Raw genomic sequence first — 17688 nt, 5'->3', positions numbered from 1 at the left:
GGATGCTGGCGTTTCTCGTGTTACATTCTACACCTAAAAGGGGGGAAAAAAACAACAACACAATCCTTTAAGATGGTTCATTTGAATCTGTGCACTCTACCCACCTGGTGGTTATATAGTGAACTGTTACTTTAAAGAGTAGTTTAAACACCAGCCATGTTTGGGGCAGGCTGCTCTTGCAAAGAGAGCAGTACATATAACAGGAGTCTACTGTGTGTGAGATAAGGGGAAAATTCAGCTCACTGACTAGAGGTTTTAATGTGCGAACTCTAGGGAAATAATATATTGACTGTTCCGTGGCGCGCAAGAAAATTGAAGAACCCTTTGCAGACGGAGTGCTTTGCAAAGGATTCTATCTGTTTCTCTTAAAACAAAATCTGTGGCAAGATGTTTGAAATCAGCAGGACGCTTAATGCTGCTTTGTTAAATAATGAGGTAATATTTTGTCACTTTTTTCTGGGCAGCATCTGTTTTCCAACCCCCCCCCCATTCTTTCCCCCTATGTTTATGAAGGATTCTTTTTCTTTTTTCTTTTTTCCTCTTTTTTTCTTTTTTTTTTCTTTTTCTTCTCAAGGAAGTCAAGGAATACAGTTCACGCTTCCCTTTCTGTTCCTTCCTTTTGGTGTTTTTGGAGAATTTGGTTTGTCTTCTTTATTTGCAGTTTCAGCCGGCTGCTGTTTCCTAGCCCATTGTGCCACGTAAGGCTTCTCCACTGCGCGGAGTAGGTAGTTATTAACGCTGAATTGGCTTCTGGTACAGTCCATCTGGACTCTGTGTGGGAAAGCTGGCTGCCGGCGACTGATGCTGACATGTCCGCAACCTTTGGGATGTGTGCATGGTGGCAAGGGGCTGAGTGATATGAGATTCCTTTTTTAAAGGGAAATTGTTATTAATGAGTCAAGAAACTGCTCATTTATGGTAAGAGGGATACAGCGGCGCTAGCAGCCCCACAGCTCTGGGATATCATTTTTAGGTTGCCTGAGCTGCCCGAGTGAGACAAGTTTCTTTCTGTGGTGGTGGAGGATTGTGGCAGAAAGAAAAAAAAAATCATGCATGACTGGGAGACTCGCCTGCCTGATTCTTGAGATAATATATTGAGAATCTGTTGCTTTACAAATGTCACACCACTGATGGAGCGGTCAGCCCCTCACTCTGAAAGATGAATGGTACTATTGGAAATGCAATAATAAGGTTGACTTTTCCCAACAATAGGATTCTGCCTTTGTCTTTAGAGAAAAGGCCTCTGAGGACATTTGTGCATTTGTTTGAGGATTCCGTTGAAAGACTTTAGAGTGGTTTTTTTGGAGAAGTGATCAATATACAAAGTGCATGGATTTTTTTTAACCTGGCAAAACTAGCTAATTATTTATACTGTAATATATAGTTTCTGTTTCAGAAGAGTGGCCAGAACATCTTTTGATATACCTAATGGTAATTAATGGCTCACTAAGTAATGCTGAGATTAGTGTGGGTGGGGGAGAATGGTTTTAAGAAATTCTGACATTTCTAACCTCCAGAGAAGTACAAAGTAAATATTTTCTTCTGGAGTGAGCTGTTTTCATTTATGTGTTTGTCAGCATTGTGTTCATGGTTTTCTTCTCACAATATTTCTGTAATGGGGAGCTCACACTCAGAGTTTCTGTTACTGATTTGGGGCACCTGTACCTGCCCTGTGTCTGTATGTTGAGCTCTTTAGAACACTTAACCTCTGAATTCGTCCCTAGAACACAGTTCAACAGATACTGTAGTATTATTGTGACTTGTAGGACTTTTACATATTTGCTGGAGAAATTATTTTAAAAGTTTACTTAATTCAGTCTTGTTCCACTTGAAGGGGTTATAGTTTTAACATTTCTACTTTTCTATTTCATGGATTGTTATTTCTAACAGCTGAATGTATTTATATTCAAGTCTAATTCTCCACATAGTGTACCTAACACATATTGTTTTGTGGTGTATCTGTATTTTTAAAAGCGTGCATATCTATGTATATTTGTGTTGTGTGTGTGTTCGTGAAATAGTAGCTGGGAGAGAACAGTTTTAATTTTTTTTTTTTAATGTAAAGGTCATTTTCTTTCCTAATCATTTTTCACAGATATGTATATTCTTGCACTTGAAGCCCAGAGTATGGCATGATTTTCAGTCTATATTTCTATACTGCCCAGTCCCATCTCACTGTCAACTCCAGCCAAAGACTTAAAATTACGTTGAAATATTTCTTTAGTAGTATTTGTTACCTCTACGTGTTCGTTGAGGAACAAATTGACTAAATTATGAGTTAAAAAAATAGCAATAAGTTAGCTTTTTGGATAGAAGTAAAGCAAAAACTCCTCAGGTAAGCCACTTTAAAACCCAAACCAGGACAAATTACTATACTACTGAAGACTGGTATCGTGGAGGTTATGAAATGTATAACATAGGCGGACAAACTATACATCACCGCACCCTTGCTAAATGTCTCTTTTCAAGTCTTTTAAGAGGCCAAAGAAAAAAGACATCTTTTGAAAGACAGAAGCAAAATCACGTGTTCAGTCCAGCAAGATGAGCACTCTGCACTGGTCATGAAATGATGCTGTTGTTAAAAGCATGCTTTACCATTCTATATAGCAGTGGGGAAGCAAAGAAAAAAATGTGTTTTAGTGGATTTTAAAAATTCAGATCATGCCCCTATCCAAGTTGAGAAATAAATTCATTTAAATAAATCATTCATCATTCTTTGTTTTGAAAAGCTCAGACAGAAGGCAGAAAGGTAGAGGCTGACAGCTGCCCCCATATCCCTCTGGTTTTTTTGTTGTTGTTGTTTATTAAGAAGTAGTTTTCTGAAGCAAACTTGTAGGAACCCAGTTCGCAGAGCAAACACAATCTCAAACTTGCTGTCTCTTAAAACGCTGGCCATGGTAGCTGCAGAAGGAGCATTGCTTACTAAAAATCAGCAATATTAGGAAATAATAAAGTTAAAATGTAGATGTATTAGCACATTAAAGTGCTTTTGTTGTATCTTTAAGCCTAGAGGCAGATCATTAAATATGCATTTCGCTAGAAAGCAACTGTCGAGAAAGATAAGGTGGCTGAAAATATGCTATACTGGAAATATGCTGTACTGTCAAAGGGGTTTGGTGGTGCAGCCTTCAGGACAGGGGAAAGGGAGGACACTCCCACTGGTAAGGTTTGCAAGCGGCCAGCGGGTGACCTGCAGTTGTTACATTACTTTTGAGCTAGGAGGAGGGAAAAGGTAAAAATACAAGCATGGCTGTTGTTGCTTCAGCCTGGCCTTAATTACCAGACACAAGAAGCAGTTCAGAAATCTGGTCTCTGTTGTTGTAGAGGTCACCAAATCATTAACATCGTCAATCTGGCAGTAGCTAATTTAAATAGCACCTGATGTTGCAACGCCTCCCTTCGTTTCCCCAGCCAATCAGATCCTGGCTTTGGCTGACAGATGGTCCCATAAATGGATGTAAAAAGGGGAAGCTTCGAGCCAATTTCAGCAAGGCTCTGTTCAGTTGTTCTTATCTACATCCTAGAATCGGGGGTTTCAGCTCACTGCTCCTTTTCTTTCTTTTTTTTTTCTTTCTCTCCCCCCCGTCCCCTCCCCCCAAATAATTGATTTACTTTACAATCATCCACACTGTGTTTTGTGGATCCTTAAATATATATAACAATAGTAGTCATTTAAAAAATATATCCTGAAAGCTTTGCAAATTTTAAGAGAAGAGTCGAAGCTCTGCGAGACCCAATATTTGCCAATAAGAATGGTTATGGTAGGTATGACTAGATTTATAATCTGTTGTTTGTGTTGCTGGAGGGAAGAAAAGCATCTACACCTTGACCAGTCTTATGCTTGCACAAGAGTTTAGTTCTCTGCTGCTGTTTGGTTCCTACATTTACTATCTCTTTTGTGTAGAGAGTGCCGGTAGGTCCTTTTATTGAAAAGCAGTGGGAAAATAGGTTGTCATTTTTAACAGGTCATTGTCAGTTTTCCCTTCAACATAAAGGAGGGGGTGGTAGAGAGGGGAGGTGGGCTGAAATAATTGCTGGTTTGCTGAAAGAGGTTATATTACATGAGACCATATTGGCAGAAAAGGGGTTTTTTTTTTTGTTTTTTGGTTTTTTGTTTTTTTGTTTTGTTTTGTTTTGTTTTGTTTTGTAAGGGAGAGGGGGTTTGTCTATGTGCCTGGGTTTCGTGGGGCTGGAGGTGGATGCAGTGGGGTTAGGAATCTCCATTTCCGTGCTGGAAATTTAAAGCTCGAGAAGCAGTTCCTGGATACTGTACGTTGAGATGGGCAGTTGTGTTTCGGGGGACTGCGCAGTCAAAACGGCAAAGAGAGTGATTTATTTGGGCTTCAGTAAATGCTGCATCTTGTATTTCAAAGAGTTTCCTGTCATGACCTCATAAAAAAGAGGAGGCGGCTTGTATGTGTAGCGGTGCCTGGCGTGTTGAGTTGTTGCTTCCTTCTCTGGGCAGCAGCTCTGTAAGAAGGAATGTCAGCTTTTACATAACGTTCCTTTCCGCTTTTGACACACTGTGTGAGGGTCCATCTTCTTCTGATCACAGATGGAGTGGAATGGCTTGAAGATGGTAAGTGAAAATTCAGAGGAAGGCAGCTTGGAGATTCCAGCCGTGTGTGTGTGTGTGTGTGTGTGTGTGTGTGTGTGAAGGATGATGGACTGTGCATCGTAAATCACTGTGCAGATCATGTGTGTGTGTATGTGTGTGTTTATTAGTATTTCTCTCTTCTGAAAGCCAGAATCCATCTCCAAGTGTAATGGCACTGCATGCACACAAGGCACACACATTGCCTCTTCCATCGAACACACATTTAGCCAAGCAAGGTTGGTGTCTTTTTTGACAATCACAATGTCACCGTCGCTGTTGGCTGGCGTGTCCACCGCCTCTGTGAGCTTTCAACAGAATTACATGACTGTTAAAGTTAAAGGCACATTTCTTTTTCAGTCTCCTGCTAGGAGTGATGGGGAAGGCTGGGTACGAGGGGTGGAGGAGGTGAGGCTCAGTACCAGCAGATGCAATTGTGAAACAGGACTTCGGGATGTGGAAGGGGAAGTGGAAAACCTTTCTGCCAAAGTAGTAAATCTATTTTTAGCATCATCTTTTTTGGAAAGAAAAAAAAAAAAAAGAAGCAGGGAAACTCCTTGACTGCCGCTCCTGTTGCCTGGTGTTGACCCTGAAGATATGGCACAAAATGGCACAATCAGATGCCACGAGTGCCCACTTTGACTTTGAATTTCACCAGCAATAGCTTTCACCGGGTTTCAAAGCCGGGTATGTGGGGAGGCTGTAAATTCATATCCATCTCACTTATTTTTTGCTAGGAAAGCCTGGGGAGGACTTTTTGCTCTGCATAGATGTTATAACAAAGCTGTGGTCTTTTTCCCATTCTTAGAGGATTGCCTTTGTCTGGCTGCTTGTTTTGATGGGTGTAAAACAAATAAGATTAGACCGAGCAGCCCAACTGAAAGCGATAGCTGGGAGGAAAACCCAATGAAAGGTTGCCGGGGAAACGAACAGAGGAAAAGCCGAGTAGGGAGCAGGTGGCTATCATGAGAACACACTGCAAACAGTGTAAAAAAGGGGGGGGAGGACGGGACCTCGATTATCTTTGCTGTTCTTTGTGGCCGGCCCAACTTTAATTATTCCTTATAAATAGGTGTTAATTACATTTCTAACTCTGGTTTACAGTGATTTTTAGAAATCTATTTTTAAGCATCTGTTCTCTCTTTTTTTTTTTTGGTTTAAAAACAGAGAGAGGGAGAGAGAGAAAAGAAGAAGAGGGGGAAGGGAGGGTAGGGAATCTTGCTTTTTTTTTTTTTCCTCTCTCTCTCTCTCTCTCTCTCTTTCCCCCTTTTCCCTGCTGTGAAATTGTACGTGCGAAAAATCGCAAGGAATCCTGTGAGGCCATTTGAAAAAAAATGTAAATTATATTGAATGAAGTTGACGGAAGCATAATAGTGAACTCCCACAGCTGATAGGTTCTGCAAATGATTTCTTAGAAATTTCTAGCAAATATCCATTGGAGAAATATAGGTAGAATAGATTTACCCTAAAGCAATGATTTTGTGCTAGGTAATATTGGTGTTTTTACTAAATCAGATGTTGATACTGCAATTCTAGGGAGTTCATTGTATCTCTCATTTTATATCCCAAGTAGAAATTACTTTTAAAAAATAATAAATGAAAAACTGTATTCTGGCCTTTATCTTCGTTTTCCCCTCTGTACCTCCAACCCCAAGGTCCATCAGGCTGCACCCTTGTAGGAACTGCAAGGCATTTGGTCCTGGGTCTGGTCTTAGCATAAACTGAGTGAAAAGCTGATTTCTTTCTTTCTTTCTTTCCTTTTTTTTTTCCTTTTTTTTTTTTCCCCCAGTGTCTCTGAACATCTAAGACCCGTGCATGTGCTGGGTGACAGGCATCTTTCCCTTTTTCTCTGAGTGTGCTTTACTAGTAGTCTTTTTCTCATGATGGTGGTACCAGAAGGACTGAAAGGTATAGTGCTTAGGCGAATAGGCAGTAACATAAAAACCATGATCTGTTATGACTTGTTCCAAATTACATTTTTGATCAGATAGCTAATATTAACCCCCAAAATAAGAGATTAAAAAATACTGAAATATGTTAAAAAGTTAGGAAATATATATTGGCTTTACAGAAAGTACTCTTAATTTTTACTCTCTCCATTGCAAATCTCTGCACTTACCTCCCCCTTCTTTTTTTCTTGCAAGGGGTTTCTTTTTGTTTTCTCTTCTTTTGGGGGGATTTTTAAAATTTGTTTTGACTCTTGAGGTAAAAATAAGTAAACTTATTTTTTTGTCATAGGTCATACACTTGAATTTTTGCATAACCATATATCTCTTAAAAATTAGGATAGTTTTTTTTTTCCTAAGAAATTTCTAGCATTATTTAGTTAGGGGGAAATAATTTCCATAAGAACTGTCATCTTGTCTTGGGTTGTAAAAAAGACACGTAGTTCTACTGCTGACCTTTCTTGCTTCTTTGTCTTAAAAATATTAATGCCTACTACCTGTATGTGGAGGTGTGCCTTTGTGGAAGCACAAAGCTGAGTGTGCATTTATTAAGAAATGAAAATCTGATTGGAAATATTTCTGGAAAGATCATCTCACTACATCACAGTTTTATGATCAGAATGTCTGTATATGTCATTGTAACATCATGGCCACATCGTTTAATATTTACATTTTTTAAAAAGATAAAATGGACATAGATAGGGAAATGACTGAGAAATTGCTTTGAGAATCACTGACTTATAATTTTAATATCTCAGAAAAAAAAAGCCTAAGAAGCAACTTAACCACTCATTTTTGTAGTCCCATTCATTTCTAACTGCCATTCATTCAAGTCATCCTCCTGGCCAGATATAGATGAGCTTCCTTCTGTTTGATAGTTTTCCAAAGACTTAAAACTTTTTTCTCTCCCGATAGCCCTTCCTGGGTCCTTTGAATATTCAAAGATTTTGTGATGAGACGAAGGCCAGATTGTTGTGAGCTAATAACAATAGAATTTTTTTTAAGTTAAGAGAAAGAAAATGAACTCCGCATTTGCGTTTTAGTTCTTAACTCAGTCTTAAAAAAGGGTTTGAGACGTGGTAGACTTCAGGTATTTGAAACTTAGTATTTCTGTTGGGAATAATCTATTTGACATTTTGAATCAGAAATCTTTGCCTGAATAGTGCTTTGTGTGTGTGTTCAGTATCTCTAAAAGAATTTGTGGGTGAATCAAGGTGTTTTTCTCAATTAAGAATTACCACTAACAATGAAAGGCTTTCCTCAGGGCAAGTCCTTTCTTTGGTTTGATTTCTCCCCTTTGCACTTATTTCTTTTTGTGGGTCGATTCTTTTCCTATATGTAGACCAAATACTATTCCTTCCATGAGGATATATGCTGCTTCACTTAGCCGTTGGCATCTTAATGCCCTATTTTAAAAAAAAAAAAAAACAAAAACAAAAAACAAAAAAAACCAACGAAACAAATTGTGTGTACCGCAAATAAGGAATGGCGGTCTTGATAGAGGTCATTGTATGTGGACAGAAGTACTTTGGCCTTGACAAATTTCTTCATCAGTTCCAGTGATCTGTGGCCACCAGGCTCTTAATTTATATGCCTGGACACTTAATATGTACATTTGTTGGTGAACTGGCCAGCGGATGCTAGACACATGAGTGTGCGCTGGCGAATGCTGCAATGCAGTATTTTTTCCCAATGTCATTAGGAATTTGGGAGGGTATGAAGAGACACAAACATTCTCAAGCTTTTATCTTACTATCTTCCAGTAGATGGACCATGTTGTACAGAATTCGCCAATTCTCCTTTTAAAAGCGAAGTCAACCTTTTATTTTCCGCTGTCTGTTCTTCCATCCATTTGATGGATATGTGGAAAGTATGTGTATGTGACAGAGGGAGACTCTGTGTGTGTGTGTGTGTGTGTGTGTGTGTGTGTGTATCTTTGTAAGTATGTGTGTTTCTGGAATCCTGCACCTGTCTTAGGTTTTCCTTATTTGATTACCAAATGTGTATACATACTTGCAAGTATATGTGCATCTAAAAAGGGAAAGAAAACCAAACTCGGCTGGCTTCCCATAAGAAGTGGCTTCTCCTCCTCATAAACTCCAGGAGTTTTCTTATTAGAAAAATACAAAACTTAATTAAAAAAAAAAAAAAAAGATAGATCCAGACCCTGCAAGACCTGCATTCATAACCAAACACCTTTCTTTAGTTGCCACTTGAGAAACTATAAAAGTACAGATCTATCACAATATTTGTGAGTTCAAAGCTGCTCTCTCAAGCAAAGGGTTAGGCTCGAAATAAAATGTGTGTATATGTGGAAGGAGAGTTGTTTTTTTTCTTTGGGAGCATTTGAGCCTAATCTTTAACCATTGGTAAAAACAAGTAGGAGGTAGGGTGGCTGTGTTAGCAGTGTGTGCGTTGTTTTGTGAGTTTGTGTGTAGATGCGTGTGCTTTAGAAACATCCTCTTATTTTTTAAACCTCCATGTATTTTAAGGGTGGAGGGCTATTATAGATCAGTGGCTCCTTAAGGGTAAAAAGATAGGTGATCTGTGGATGCGTGGAAGTTGTCACAAGCAGTAATTGTCATAAATTACTCATCTAGAAGTGGAAAGAAAAAAAGGCTGGAGGACAAGAGTGAAGAGGGGTACCAACATGTGGGCCTGCACTTGACGATATAAGAGATAATGAGTGATAAATTTGAACGGGTGCAGTGTGGGATGCCCGATAATTTCTCAGAACCTTGACTTTGCAGGTTCATTACTTCCTTGCTTGCTTGTTCACACCTTTAATTATATCCAGTTTGGGATGCTAGCTAGGGGCACCAACGATGAGCCATTTTGTTTGTTGTTTACTTCATTAAGTATTCAGGCAGTGTGCTCACAATAGCTTTGGAGCATCAGTGTTAGGAATCAAGCACTTTGGAAACGGAATTGTTACAAAAGGATAAAAAATAAGAAAGCAATTGGCCAGGTAGCTTGCTTTAGATGTTCACTCTGCTTAATGGTAATATTTATGCTGTTCCTTGTACATTCATTAAGAAATACATTATGCAGTGTCAGTGCTCCTAATACGCTGGTGGCTCCCCCTACTACTCTCACTCTATCTCTTTTCTCTCTCACCCGACGCTCCACCCACAAGATTTTGCCTTTTACTTGACCATTTTAGGACTGACCATTTTTGCTATGGGGAAGATCGGTATTCAGTCCCTCATTGTATTTAATACCAGAGATATTTTCCCTTCAATATGGGTCTTTCTCCATAAGGATCACAAAATGCTGAATACCATAAAGGAATCTTTAAATAATTTTTGTTGAGGAAGCAGTGAAAATGTTGAAGAAATAAGGTCAACATAATTGTTGTGCTTGCGTTTTGTTTTTTGTTGTTTTTGGAAAGCCTTGTTTTTGACCACAAAAGTAAAGTGCAAAACTAGCATATGTGATTTTTTAAAAATGAAAAAAGATTACAAGTCGTAGGTCTCTATTAAAAATAACTCACCTGGGACTCTTGGTTTGAAAAATAATATTTAAACTCGAGTTTAATTTTTTAATTATTCACGCTGAAGCTATAAAAATGTAATTCATAAATACTTTTTCTATAAGAGGTTTAGTTCTATTTTCAGGATATGAGGAAACAGAAACAATTCTAGCAAGATGGCGAATTCTGAAAAACACACCACAACGTGGAGGTTGCCTCCTCTCTGCACTTTGTGGCTTTGAATCCACTCCTGCTTATTCTGTGAATCATTTACCTTCTATCGTCTCCTGCCTTGGAGCGACTAGCCCTTGAAGTGATATTGCCAACTGTGTTCACATTAGAGGCTAGCTATCATTTGTTGTTGGATGAAGATGTGTTTGTCGAGGACTTACTGTGTGCATTTCCCTGGAAGGTGGAATTCAAGGTGATCCTTTCTTTTTCTTCTGACACTTATCAAAATAAACAATAAAAGTCTAAGTCCCTGTGATTGGAGCTAAAGTTGAGGTGAGGGATTTTAAGGTTGGTTGTCACATAACGCAGTTTGTGTCAAGTTATGAGAAGACATCTGTCGGAACATTCAAGTACACAAATGTTTTTCTTTTTGTATTTGTAAGAGCCTGGGCATGACTCCAAAAGAGAGAAATCAGAGATCTTCTGGACATTTTTGTCTATAAGGTTCCATGTATGCAGATGTTTGCTTTCAGGAAAAGGAAACTTTAGACAGTTGGGAGGAACTTGTCTGTCAGCTACCCATGGAGCTTGGCTAGATCCTGTTAATTTTACAGAAATACGAATGCTGTTCTTCTAACAGAGATGACTCTGAGTACCTTTCCCCATGTCACCCTCCAGGGAGGACCTGAGAATATAGTGACCCTCTTGGCATGCTTCTATGCAAAGTTTTTTAAAGTTTGCACATACAGCAGATGTCATAATGTTGTGATATACACTTAGATACTGCCTATACTCTGTGTGTGTGTGTGTGTGTGTGTGTGTGTGTGTGTGACAGAGGTATAGATAGACAGCCATGACTCCTGGTTTGCACTTGGATGTGCCAGTAATGGCTTCTCAAGTAGCCTGTGTTTTCCTAAGCTGCCAGTCTAAACCTTTAGAGTTTTCCTTTCTAATTTGTACATGAAAAATAACAGGCTGAGTTGAACTTTTTTTTTTTTTTGAGTGCCCCCTTTGAAGATGAAGCAGTAGTAAAAACAGCTTTAATGATAAACTTTAACTCTAAGTGCTATTTAAATGTCTGTCATGGAAAGCCTGAGAACTTTACTAATGAAACTTTTATTGGGAGAGTGCTCACTTAAAATGGAGTAAACGACTAAGTCCCTGTAATGTGTGATTTTGACCAGATTTGACTCATCATCCTCTCTTATGTTACTTTTTGTAATGCAGCCAACCACATATCTAAAATTCTGGATATTGTACTTGTCTTCAATATTAATTATCTCTGTTGATGTACTGGGTACAGACAGTACAATTCCCACAAGTCCAGATTCTTACTGTAACACCAAAACAAAAGTGATATTTATGAATAATATTGGGAAAGTTGTCCTCATAGTAACCATTCCCCAAAGGAAACTTTACATAAATGTGCATTTATTATTCAGGATATTAAAAGGGAATCCTTAGCTTTTACTTTTTAATTTGGGTTAAAATATGTAAATTGGTTTTATTTTGGAGTTGCTCTGTTTTAGGTGGCTTTGGGGGAGGATAACTTTCTAGCTTGATTATATTTTAATCACCTCTGTAGTAGAAAGGGTTCCAAATCCTGAAATCAACCTGGTTATTGTGATTAGGACCCAGAGGGCCAGTGGGCAGATGGGGCTAAAAACATATTACATCAACTTGTATATATGTAGAAAAATTAGATTTGTTTCTGCTAGATACCACTGTGCCCATGTCTTCACTGGCAGGCCCGCTCAGAGGCTATGGAACCCCAGGTCTGCCTCTGGATTCACAGACCTTCATGGGCTGTCTGTTCGGTCAACCATATGGAAAGATTGCTCTTTGTCTTATGAAACCAGGAAGTGCCAAGGACTTTGAAGTCAGGTGGATTGGGGGCTAGAGTCCTGACTTTCCCTATTAGTAACTGGGTGATCTTGGATGAGGTCCTTCAGTTCTCGAGCTTCAATTTCCTCATCTCTAAGATGGGGATAATAAGTCCTGACTCACAGGGTTTTGTGTGGATCAGATGAGGAAACAATATGGGAAGGTACCAGTCATAGGCCTGAATATTAAAGGTGCCTAGAGGATGTTAGGTCTCTTTCAGTCTGCCTGTGCCAGATGTCCTGGGGAGAAGTGACACTGAATGCTACCCTCATAGTCTCCGTTCTCTCAAGGACAGAGAACTCAAGGAGGATGGGGGTGACACACAGTAATTTTTAAACACAGACAAGCCCTCAGTTACGCCCTGGAATTATGTGGCTTTATTAAGTTTTCAGCATTCTCATAGGCTTTTGCAAGGTACATTCATGGCCCCCTTTGGAATTAGAATTAACTTGGGATTTAGTTGTTAAATGAGAAAAAAGGTGAACATAAAATTAATTTTAATCGGTGCTGTTTTTTCTTTTTTTAATTTCGTGAAAGAGTCTGTTAGGAATTTCAGAAGTCAAGCAGAAAAAAAATCAGGTTAAGCTAATGAATACGGTCTCATCTTTGCTGTCTAAAATATATTATTATAACCTGTGAGTTATTTGACTTTGGCCCACAAACCAGCCTCTTTGGAGCTATTTTTTTTTTTTTTCCTCTTCACCACATCAACATTTTGCTTCTATCCCTCTTATTTCCCCAACAGACTGAATTTTGAAGTTCTATTTTTCAAGGAATGGTGAAGAGGTTAAGCCAAAAAGTGGCTTAATGAGATTTTTCTAACTTGCCATCAGTTTTCTTTCTCCTGCTTGGTGAGGCAGGATGATGGATGGCTTTGGCAGTGCAAACAGCTCTAGAAGCGATCGCATTGACTGGAGAGGTGTGGAAGATGTGAGCAGAATGCTGGCCCTCAATTTACGACCCTCCCATTTGCAGGAAAGAAAGAGACAGGATGAGAGTCACTGTAACGGCCTGATGTAGCTGTTGATCACACGCACTTGGGAAGTGGTGAAGGGGGGGTGTCAGGACCAGCGTTAGGCCGAGCCTAATTTTGTGCCTTTTTCCCAAGGCTCTGTAAGGGGAAATAAACAGACATATTAAATAAAATTCATAAGCTGTTCTAAATCGGGACCTGTTGCTGTCACCAGTGAGGACAAAAAAAAGAAAAAAAAAATACAAGTAGTACTTGAAAGGGTTCGAGATTGAAACTGAAAACATAACCTCCTTGGTTCAAACAGTATTTTAATGTCACGGATTTGGGATTTCACTTTATATAATCAGGGGAAGGATGTGAAAGGGAGTCCTTTTCTTTCCTTCAATTTAATCCTTAAAATCAGGGGACAGATTATAAATTGATGGGATCCCCCAAGCACCGTTTTGCAGACCCTATGCTTTTTTGTAAAAACAAACAAACAAACAAAACAAACAAGCAAACAAACAAACAAACAAAAAAACCCTTTACTGTGAAGCAGACAATAGAATTTTTCTTTTTCCACGTGTATCTATTTCAAGCCTTCACCAAGGTTATTCTAAGGATTCTAAGCCTTGTATGTGGTACGCAAGCTCTCTGGAAGAATTTGGTTGATTTTTACAGTGTGTTTTGTATAGGCAGAAATACACCAGTGGAAGAAAGGGGCTTGAATGAGGAGAGCAGTAGAGGTTTTTGCATAGTTTATCCTAGAAAAATCTCACAACTATTAATGAAAGACCAAAAAGAGATGATTGGGTGAGTGATTTGAGCAGGTAACTGGGCAGGGGAGGGGCAGGTGGGTATTCTTAGAACCTCTTTGGTAGATACATGTTCATGTTATTAAAAAAATGACTACTATTTAAGCCAGTACTTGAGTCTCAATTCCTTCTTGCTTTACACCTCTGGCTTAAAGTTATCAGCAAGAAGAAAAGACTTTTATCTTGGAAGAGTTTTAGTAAAAACTCTTAAGGTGGTCTCTAGTTGGTGAATTTTGGAGACATGGGCTTGCGGTTGCTGTAATCATAACAGTATTCTTCCTGAACTATCGTCACGTCACTTTTCTAAGAACAGAGGAGAAATGTGTTTCTAGAACCTCAGCTATTCCCAGCACAGTTCTGCTGTAATGGATCTGTGACTAGGGAGATCATTTCTCATATTCATTTAACATTGTATAATTTTTGCCCTTTGGTGTCAGGTTGATCTCCTTAATGCAGTTAGGGCAGGTGTTGTTAACCCCTTTTTATAGAAAATAAAACTTAGCTGCCTGCCTCAGGATACATGTTTAACAATATCAGAAGTCTTAGCTCCACAGTGTTTAGGAATACATCCAGCTTAGCCAAAGCTTACTTCTCTAGAGGGGGGAAACAAAAACAAACACAAAAATAAAACAAAACAAAAAGCAATTCCTTTTTTAGATCAAGATTTTCGGTGCAGAATCAGCAAATACAATTGCATGTCTGTCCCTATAAACCACATTCTAGGTGCCTTCTGGAATGTCACAGTATTTAAAACATATTCTGATATAGTGGGTAAGGACAGTGACAGGCAGAATGTGAAAAGTGTCTCGGCAGAAGAGGTACAATAGACGAAGAGAAGACATTTGTTGCTGTTGGGGGAAGGAGACAGCCTTCACAGAGGAAATGCCATTTGGGTGGAGCCAGGAAAGATGGATAGGCAGAGAAATTAGGAAAAAGGGGCATTCTGTGTGGAAGGAAGAGTATGAGTAAAGGCACAGAGTTAGGCACTTGCTTAAGCAATGATAAGTAGTCTGGTGAAATGCAGCATAAGATGTGTAAAGATAAAGCTAGAGAGATAAGTAAAAGCTATCGTTTAGGAAGATTAAGGTGTTTTGACTTGGTTTTAACTTTATTTGAATTAGTAGCTATGGGATGTCTTAGATCAGAGGATTATGGTTTCCTGATTGTTTTGCAGGGTCAGGACTTGCTTTTATTGGGTCATGATTTCTCAGAAGTTGAAGTCACTGAAGTGGACATTGGTTATTTAAAGAGAATTGACATTAAAGCACTCTTCTGATGAGAGTGTGATGTGATAATGATGACGATGACGATGATGATGATGATGATGATGATCACACCCATCGAGGATTGCTTTTAGGGTTACAGTGCCAAAAAGCGCTAGAAGGAAGAATATCAACTTTATTCCAGATTATAAAGAAGTGTGCCATTAGAGGACCACACTGCATTCTCTCACTAGCAGGTACCAGTGCTCAGGTCGTGGGAAGGTGTGCAGCCAGAGAAAGGTTGGTGGCAGTCTGGGAAACAGCTTACTTCCTCCAGAATAGAAAAGTACCCACTTCAGACTTCCATGTACCATGGCATACTTGTCTTCCCTGGTAGTCTGCGAGCCCAGAAGGGCAGATTTCTTGTCAAACGCTCTCTTATTTCAATGTTAGGCATACAGTAAATACTCAATAAATGTTTATTGAATTGAGTTATAATTTTTTTTTTTAAAAGAGTCTGAACTACAGAGTTAGAAGACTTGCAAGTTTTGGTTCCGTCATTTAGTTTATTCATCCAAGCCACCTAACCTGGCTGAGTTTCAGGTTCTTAATGTAAAATAGAATTAATACAACTTCATATCTTGATGGGAGGATCAGTTAAACTGTATCCTTGACACACCCCAATAGACAGAATAGCAATATTAGTAAATAACTAGTCTAGTTTTACCGATAATTATTTTATTGGGTCTTGACCAGAATTTAAAAAAAATTAAAACAATAAGTGAAATAGACACTTTGACTTTGTTATATTTCTGCTTTCTTGGTTAACATCTCAGAGATGAAACACTCCACATTTCTCAGCAATATGGGGGGGGCCAACTTGAGTTTAAAATTCTGACAAAATCACCCTGCTTCTAGCTTATCCAAATCCTCTGCCCCTCACTCCTATTTATTAAGCATCACACTACTCAGAAGGTACACTAGCAAATTGTGCAATTGAATAAAACCCACACTTTTCATTTAGATTCTTATAACTATATCATATATATAGTACCACTTTTTCTACATTTTGTCAAATAAATTTTTACATAAACTAAAAAAAAGTGAAATAGAAAAGATCAGTGGCTAGTGCTTAGTAAGCGTAAGTATTATTTCATGAAACTTTTGGTTCAGTTACCTATGTTTTGAGTTGTGATGTGAAGTTGCTGTGTGTTCAATATATTTCTTACTTTTTTTGCTTTGTTGGATCCTTGTCAGTAAATTTCAAAAAACACTGTTCTAGATGATATTGAGCTCTGCATTATCCCAAAGGAAAAAAAAGCCACCTTTTTTTTTTCTTCAGAGCTATGCAGTGCAAGATCTCTAGTAACTTCCAAATTATTAAAGAAAGGATAGCATCTGATTATTTTAGGTTTAATGTGGAAAATGTATCTTAAATCTTGGAAAGTTAAGATATTTACATGGCATATGTTGGGACTATTTTTTTTTTCTTAAAAATTTTCACTTTTTTAAAAATTTATTTTCAGCATAACAGTATTCATTGTTTTTGTACCACACCCAGTGCTCCATGCAGTCCGTGCCCTCTCTAATACCCACCATATGGTTCCCCCAACCTCCCACCCCCCCCACCTCTTCAAACCCTTCAGATTGTTTTTCAGAGTCCATAGTCTCTCATTGTTCACCTCCCCTTCCAATTTCCCCCAACTGCCTTCTCCTAACTCCCCATGTCCAAGCAGAGAGAGTCAATTATCATATGGTTTCACTTATTTGTGGAGCATAACAAATAGCATGGAGGACATGGGGACTCTCTATTAATCAAAGTATTCATTAACTAGTCTTACACCTTGGTCATGCTACCTAGCTGAACCTTCAAAGTAATAATAATAATGATAGTACTAAGTAGTGGGGGTGATCTGGAGGTGGGACTAAAATAATCAGATTAGCTTTCATTTCTTGAGCCCTTACTATGAGTCAGGCACTTTTAACCCTTAAAACAACCTTAAAAGGTAAATGTTAATTTTCCTGTTTTATGGATGAACTGAGATTTTGAAAGGTAAGTTAAGGTTACACAGCCAGCAATTGGGCCAGATTTGATTTCAACCCAAATGTGTCTAATTCTAGAACAAAATGTCAAAGATTTATTCAGTTCCGTGAAAATGTTTTTAGAGCTTGGTGGGTCAGTTGGTCTCTGCCCTCGAGGGTTTACTGTGTATGAAAGTGGGTGAGATGTGATTTAATCACAGGAGGACAGGCACGAAGACTTTCATACTAAGTGTTTAATTTTGGAAGTAGTGAGAAAAGCACCTGTCACATGGTTTAGGTATTCAATAAAGATTTATTGAATTGAAATTAGATTAATTCTCACCTGGAAATTTGGAAGGGAGTGGGAGAGTATTGGAGAACCTTTGTGCTGAAGAATATCCTTACCTGGAAGGTGGCAAATCCATCTGCCCTAAAACCCTTTAGCGCCCCTTTGGAACTCCTAAACTGGCAACAGCAAAAAGCCAAACAGAGGGGGAACTCAAGTTACGAACTCCAAGTTTCATTCAGGCAGAGCAAACGTTTGCCATCTTAGTATGAAAAGAGAATCCTGTGGCAGAAACATTTAAAGAATGATAAATAGACAGCAGGCTTCCTTAGAATGAAAAATAG

At 38.7% G+C, this 17688-nt stretch overlaps 1 protein-coding gene across 5 annotated transcripts in view; it reads left to right on the top strand.

Moving 5' to 3' along the window:
• The first annotated feature begins 354 nt into the window (after window positions 1-354).
• Window positions 355-17688, top strand: part of ELAVL4 (ELAV like RNA binding protein 4) — an 89543-nt gene continuing 72209 nt past the window's right edge. The window contains exon 1 of one of the 5 annotated variants that reach the window (XM_032846651.1): window positions 355-435. In XM_032846651.1, coding sequence (XP_032702542.1) covers window positions 388-435 — 48 coding nt within the window. In that variant the 5' untranslated portion in view covers window positions 355-387. Of the gene's footprint in view, window positions 436-3459; window positions 3762-4139; window positions 4580-17688 lie in introns of those variants that run through there. The other 4 variants (XM_032846655.1, XM_032846654.1, XM_032846652.1 and 1 more) reach the window with 4 other exon arrangements.

Source organism: Lontra canadensis, unplaced genomic scaffold (assembly GCF_010015895.1).
Source record: "Lontra canadensis isolate GAN:19392208 unplaced genomic scaffold, GSC_riverotter_1.0 scaffold179, whole genome shotgun sequence".
NCBI classification, from domain to species: Eukaryota; Metazoa; Chordata; class Mammalia; order Carnivora; family Mustelidae; genus Lontra; species Lontra canadensis.
Note: the sequence above shows the minus strand (reverse complement) of the source record. Positions and strands in the feature narration are given on the sequence as shown.